The 7,500-nt window shown below is 34.3% G+C and overlaps 1 protein-coding gene across 2 annotated transcripts in view; it reads left to right on the top strand.

The window, feature by feature from the left end:
- The first annotated feature begins 6,889 nt into the window (after positions 1-6,889).
- Positions 6,890-7,500, top strand: part of LOC133650159 (dynamin-3-like) — a 47,978-nt gene continuing 47,367 nt past the window's right edge. The window contains exons 1-2 of one of the 2 annotated variants that reach the window (XM_062047081.1): positions 6,890-7,081; positions 7,198-7,491. In XM_062047081.1, the coding sequence (XP_061903065.1) occupies positions 7,331-7,491 (161 nt within the window). In that variant the 5' untranslated portion in view covers positions 6,890-7,081; positions 7,198-7,330. The remainder of the gene's footprint in view (positions 7,082-7,197; positions 7,492-7,500) is intronic. The other variant, XM_062047082.1, reaches the window with a different exon arrangement.

Below are 7,500 nucleotides of genomic sequence, written 5' to 3'. Positions count from 1 at the left end.
ATACACTGATTATGTCAAATATTAAAAAAGTAAAATTACATATATAGTGCAGTGTTTACAAACAATACACTGATTACGTCAAATATTACAAAATTAAAATTACATATATAGTGCAGTGTTTACAAACAATACACTGATTATGTCAAATATTAAAAAAGTAAAATTACATATATAGTGCAGTGTTTACAAACAATACACTGATTATGTCAAATATTACAAAAGTAAAATTACGTATATAGTGCAGTGTTTACAAACAATACACTGATTATGTCAAATATTACAAAAGTAAAATTACATATATAGTGCAGTGTTTACAAACAATACACTGATTATGTCAAATATTACCAAAGTAAAATTACATATATAGTGCAGTGTTTACAAACAATACACTGATTATGTCAAATATTACAAAAGTAAAATCACCTTTATATAGTGCAGTGTTTACAAACAATACACTGATTATGTCAAATATTACAAAAGTAAAATTATATATATAGTGCAGTGTTTAAAAACAATACACTGATTATGTCAAATATTACAAAAGTAAAATTACATATATAGTGCAGTGTTTACAAACAATACACTGATTATGTCAAATATTAAAAAAGTACAATTACATATACAGTGCAGTGTTTACAAACAATACACTGATTATGTCAAATATTTAAAAAGTACAATTACATACATAGTGCAGTGTTTACAAACAATACACTGATTATGTCAAATATTACAAAAGTAAAATTGCATATATAGTGCAGTGTTTACAAACAATACACTGATTATGTCAAATATTAAAAAAGTAAAATTACATATATAGTGCAGTGTTTACAAACAATACACTGATTATGTCAAATATTACAAAAGTAAAATTACATATATAGTGCAGTGTTTACAAACAATACACTGATTATGTCAAATATTACAAAAGTAAAATTACATATATAGTGCAGTGTTTACAAACAATACACTGATTACATCAAATATTACAAAAGTAAAATTACATATATAGTGCAGTGTTTACAAACAATACACTGATTATGTCAAATATTAAAAAAGTAAAATTATATATATAGTGCAGTGTTTACAAACAATACACTGATTATGTCAAATATTACAAAAGTAAAATTACGTATATAGTGCAGTGTTTACAAACAATACACTGATTATGTCAAATATTACAAAATTAAATTACATATATAGTGCAGTGTTTACAAACAATACACTGATTATGTCAAATATTACAAAAGTAAAATTACATATATAGTGCAGTGTTTACAAACAATACACTGATTATGTCAAATATTACAAAAGTAAAATCACCTTTATATAGTGCAGTGTTTACAAACAATACACTGATTATGTCAAATATTACAAAAGTAAAATTATATATATAGTGCAGTGTTTAAAAACAATACACTGATTATGTCAAATATTACTAAAGTAAAATTACATATATAGTGCAGTGTTTACAAACAATACACTGATTATGTCAAATATTTAAAAAGTACAATTACATATACAGTGCAGTGTTTACAAACAATACACTGATTATGTCAAATATTAAAAAAGTACAATTACATATAGAGTGCAGTGTTTACAAACAATACACTGATTATGTCAAATATTACAAAAGTAAAACTACATATATAGTGCAGTGTTTACAAACAATACACTGATTGTCAAATATTAAAAAAGTAAAATTACATATATAGTGTAGTGTTTACAAACAATACACTGATTATGTCAAATATTACAAAAGTAAAATTACAGACATATATAGTGCAGTGATTTCACACAACACACTGATTATGTCAAATATTAAAAAAGTTAAATTACTTATATAGTGCAGTGTTTACAAATAATACACTGATTATGTCAATTATTAAAAAAGTAAAATTATATATATAGTGCAGTGTTTACAAACAATACACTGATTATGTCAAATATTACAAAAGTAAAATTACATATATAGTGCAGTGTTTACAAACAATACACTGATTATGTCAAATATTAAAAAAGTAAAATTATATATATAGTGCAGTGTTTACAAACAATACACTGATTATGTCAAATATTAAAAAAGTAAAATTATATATATAGTGCAGTGTTTACAAACAATACACTGATTATGTCAAATATTACAAAAGTAAAATTACATATACAGTGCAGTGTTTACAAACAATACACTGATTATGTCAAATATTAAAAAAGTAAAATTATATATATAGTGCAGTGTTTACAAACAATACACTGATTATGTCAAATATTAAAAAAGTAAAATTATATATATAGTGCAGTTTTTACAAACAATACACTGATTATGTCAAATATTACAAAAGTAAAATGACATATATAGTGCAGTGTTTACAAACAATACACTGATTATGTCAAATATTACAAAAGTAAAATTATATATATAGTGCAGTGTTTACAAACAATACACTGATTATGTCAAATATTACAAAATTAAAATTACATATATAGTGCAGTGTTTACAAACAATACACTGATTATGTCAAATATTACAAAAGTAAAATTACATATATAGTGCAGTGTTTACAAACAATACACTGATTATGTCAAATATTAAAAAAGTAAAATTATATATATATAGTGCAGTGTTTACAAACAATACACTGATTATGTCAAATATTACAAAAGTAAAATTACATATATAGTGCAGTGTTTACAAACAATACACTGATTATGTCAAATATTAAAAAAGTAAAATTACATATATAGTGCAGTGTTTACAAACAATACACTGATTACGTCAAATATTACAAAAGTAAAATTACATATATAGTGCAGTGTTTACAAACAATACACTGATTATGTCAAATATTAAAAAAGTAAAATTATATATATAGTGCAGTGTTTACAAACAATACACTGATTATGTCAAATATTACAAAAGTAAAATTACGTATATAGTGCAGTGTTTACAAACAATACACTGATTATGTCAAATATTACAAAAGTAAAATTACATATATAGTGCAGTGTTTACAAACAATACACTGATTATGTCAAATATTACAAAAGTAAAATTACATATATAGTGCAGTGTTTACAAACAATACACTGATTATGTCAAATATTACAAAAGTACAATTACATATAAAGTGCAGTGTTTACAAACAATACACTGATTATGTCAAATATTAAAAAAGTACAATTACATATATAGTGCAGTGTTTACAAACAATACACTGATTATGTCAAATATTAAAAAAGTACAGTGTTTACAAACAATACACTGATTATGTCAAATATTACAAAAGCAAAATGATATATATAGTGCAGTGTTTACAAACAATTCACTGATTATGTCAAATATTACAACAGTAAAATTGTATATAGAGTGCAGTGTTTACAAACAATACACTGATTATGTCAAATATTAAAAAAGTAAAATTACATATATAGTGCAGTGTTTACAAACAATACACTGATTATGTCAAATATTACAAAAGTAAAATTACATATATAGTGCAGTGTTTACAAAGAATACACTGATTATGTCAAATATTACAAAAGTAAAATTACATATATAGTGCAGTGTTTACAAACAATACACTGATTATGTCAAATATTACAAAAGTAAAATTACATATATAGTGCAGTGTTTACAAACAATACACTGATTATGTCAAATATTACAAAAGTAAAATTACATATATAGTGCAGTGTTTACAAACAATACACTGATTATGTCAAATATTACAAAAGTAAAATTACATATATAGTGCAGTGTTTACAAACAATACACTGATTGTGTCAAATATTACAAAAGTAAAATTACATATATAGTGCAGTGTTTACAAACAATACACTGATTATGTCAAATATTACAAAAGTAAAATTACATATATAGTGCAGTGTTTACAAACAATACACTGATTATGTCAAATATTACAAAAGTAAAATTACATATATAGTGCAGTGTTTACAAACAATACACTGATTATGTCAAATATTACAAAAGTAAAATTACATATATAGTGCAGTGTTTACAAACAATACACTGATTATGTCAAATATTACAAAAGTAAAATTACATATATAGTGCAGTGTTTACAAACAATACACTGATTATGTCAAATATTACAAAAGTAAAATTACATATATAGTGCAGTGTTTACAAACAATACACTGATTGTGTCAAATATTACAAAAGTAAAATTACATATATAGTGCAGTGTTTACAAACAATACACTGATTATGTCAAATATTACAAAAGTAAAATTACATATATAGTGCAGTGTTTACAAACAATACACTGATTATGTCAAATATTAAAAAAGTACAGTGTTTACAAACAATACACTGATTATGTCAAATATTACAAAAGTAAAATGATATATATAGTGCAGTGTTTATATATATATATATAGTACAGTAAATATATATAGTACACTGATTATGTCAAATATTACAAAAGTAAAATTACATATATAGTGCAGTGTTTACAAACAATACACTGATTGTGTCAAATATTACAAAAGTAAAATTACATATATAGTGCAGTGGTTACAAACAATACACTGATTATGTCAAATATTACAAAAGTAAAATTACATATATAGTGCAGTGTTTACAAACAATACACTGATTATGTCAAATATTAAAAAAGTACAGTGTTTACAAACAATACACTGATTATGTCAAATATTACAAAAGTAAAATGATATATATAGTGCAGTGTTTATATATATATATATATAGTACAGTAAATATATATAGTACACTGATTATGTCAAATATTAAAAAAGTAAAATTACATATATAGTGCAGTGTTTACAAACAATACACTGATTATGTCAAATATTAAAAAAGTAAAATTACATATATAGTGTAGTGTTTACAAACAATACACTGATTATGTCAAATATTACAAAAGTAAGTCATTCTTTTGCTGGTTGTGAGTATTTGAGTTAGCTTGGGGTGCATGTTGGACTTCCTGCAGGAACGTAACAGCACAGCGTGTCAAATGCGGCCACAAAATGATACTCTGACAAAATAAAAGTGTGTTTTATTGTACGTTTATGATCCGGAGAACTTCATAAAGAGTGATTCTTTTCGCTTTATTTGCTCAGAAAAACTCTCGTCTAAACGACAACAATACCAACATCCTGGCACGTGTCCTTGGTAGCAAACATGGCGCCTGTTGAGTTGGCTGTCCTCTCCTCCTACACCACTCTGGTGACTGCCAGGAGTCTGCACTGCCCCCTAGGCCCTAGGGCTGGCCAGTGCACAATACCAATATCTGCACTGCCCCCTATTGGCCCTAGGGCTGGCCAGTGCACAATACCAATATCTGCACTGCCCCCTATAGGCCCTAGGGCTGGCCAGTGCACAATACCAATATCTGCACTGCCCCCTATAGGCCCTAGGGCTGGCCAGTGCACAATACCAATATCTGCACTGCCCCCTATAGGCCCTAGGACTGGCCAGTGCACAATACCAATATATGCACTGCCCCTTATAGGCACTAGGGCTGGCCAGTGCACAATACCAATATCTGCACTGCCCCCTATAGGCCCTAGGGCTGGCCAGTGCACAATACCAATATCTGCACTTCCCTACTATAGGCCCTAGGGCTGGCCAGTGCACAATACCAATATCTGCACTGCCCCCTATAGGCCCTAGGGCTGGCCAGTGCACAATACCAATATCTGCACTGCCCCCTATAGGCCCTAGGGCTGGCCAGTGCACAATACCAATATCTGCACTGCCCCCTATAGGCCCTAGGGCTGGCCAGTGCACAATACCAATATCTGCACTTCCCTACTATAGGCCCTAGGGCTGGCCAGTGCACAATACCAATATCTGCACTGCCCCCTATAGGCCCTAGGGCTGGCCAGTGCACAATACCAATATCTGCACTGCCCCCTATAGGCCCTAGGGCTGGCCAGTGCACAATACCAATATCTGCACTGCCCCCTATAGGCCCTAGGGCTGGCCAGTGCACAATACCAATATCTGCACTGCCCCCTATAGGCCCTAGGGCTGGCCAGTGCACAATACCAATATCTGCACTGCCCCCTATAGGCCCTAGGGCTGGCCAGTGCACAATACCAATATCTGCACTGCCCCTTTTAGGCCCTAGGGCTGGCCAGTGCACAATACCAATATCTGCACTGCCCCCTATAGGCTCTAGGGCTGGCCAGTGCACAATACCAATATCTGCACTTCCCTACTATAGGCCCTAGGGCTGGCCAGTGCACAATACCAATATATGCACTGCCCCCTATAGGCCCTAGGGCTGGCCAGTGCACAATACCAATATCTGCACTTCCCTACTATAGGCCCTAGGGCTGGCCAGTGCACAATAACAATATCTGCACTGCCCCCTATAGGCCCTAGGGCTGGCCAGTGCACAATACCAATATCTGCACTGCCCCCTATAGGCCCTAGGGCTGGCCAGTGCACAATACCAATATCTGCACTTCCCTACTATAGGCCCTAGGGCTGGCCAGTGCACAATACCAATATCTGCACTTCCCTACTATAGGCCCTAGGGCTGGCCAGTGCACAATACCAATATCTGCACTGCCCCCTATAGGCCCTAGGGCTGGCCAGTGCACAATACCAATATCTGCACTTCCCTACTATAGGCCCTAGGGCTGGCCAGTGCACAATACCAATATCTGCACTAACCCCTATAGGCCCTAGGGCTGGCCAGTGCACAATATCAATTCAATCGATGGCCAGCAGGTCGTCGCACCGACTTAGTATCGAATAACGTGACGATGACGCAAGAAATGACGTACGTGTGAAGTGTCTCGACAATGCGCAGCCGTGCCGCGTGATGTAAACAAGGGGCGGGCTCAGGTAGGCCAAGCCTGCGCATGCGCATGCGCATTGGCAGAGAGAGAGAGAGAGAGAGAGTCAAATGATGAATGTGTACCCGCGCTGACGACGCAGCGTCTATGCGCAGGAAGTCAGACGAGCACCGCGTCGTCGTCGTCGTCGTCGTGCCGCCATAGCAGCTGCACACGTCACCGCGTCTGATCCTTTCAGCACCGGACAGCGACCGCAGCTCCGCGCAGCCGCAGCGAGGAGGTCGTGCGGCGGGTGAGGATGCCACTAATGTTGGATGTGAAGACGCCCTTGGACCCACGGGCCTGTCGTGCGTGGGTGGTAAGCAACTGCGCAATTGTCTGCTCATGTCTCCTCTCTCTCTCTTCCAGTCCGGCCCTTTCTCGGCTAGGGGCGATGCGCGGCTAGATGACGTCACCACAGCCACTGGACTGATATAGCAGCGCCACACCTCCTCCTCCTCTTGTCTCTCCTCCTCTCCTCCATCCCCCCCCCGCAGGCACCATGGGGAACCGAGGCATGGAGGATCTGATCCCGCTGGTCAACAAGCTGCAGGACGCCTTCAGCTCCATCGGCCAGGCCTGCAACTTGGACCTGCCGCAGATCGCCGTGGTGGGCGGGCAGAGCGCGGGCAAGAGCTCCGTGCTGGAGAACTTTGTGGGCAGGTAAGAAGG

Source organism: Entelurus aequoreus, linkage group LG05 (assembly GCF_033978785.1).
Source record: "Entelurus aequoreus isolate RoL-2023_Sb linkage group LG05, RoL_Eaeq_v1.1, whole genome shotgun sequence".
In the NCBI taxonomy this organism is placed as follows: domain Eukaryota; kingdom Metazoa; phylum Chordata; class Actinopteri; order Syngnathiformes; family Syngnathidae; genus Entelurus; species Entelurus aequoreus.
Note: the sequence above shows the minus strand (reverse complement) of the source record. Positions and strands in the feature narration are given on the sequence as shown.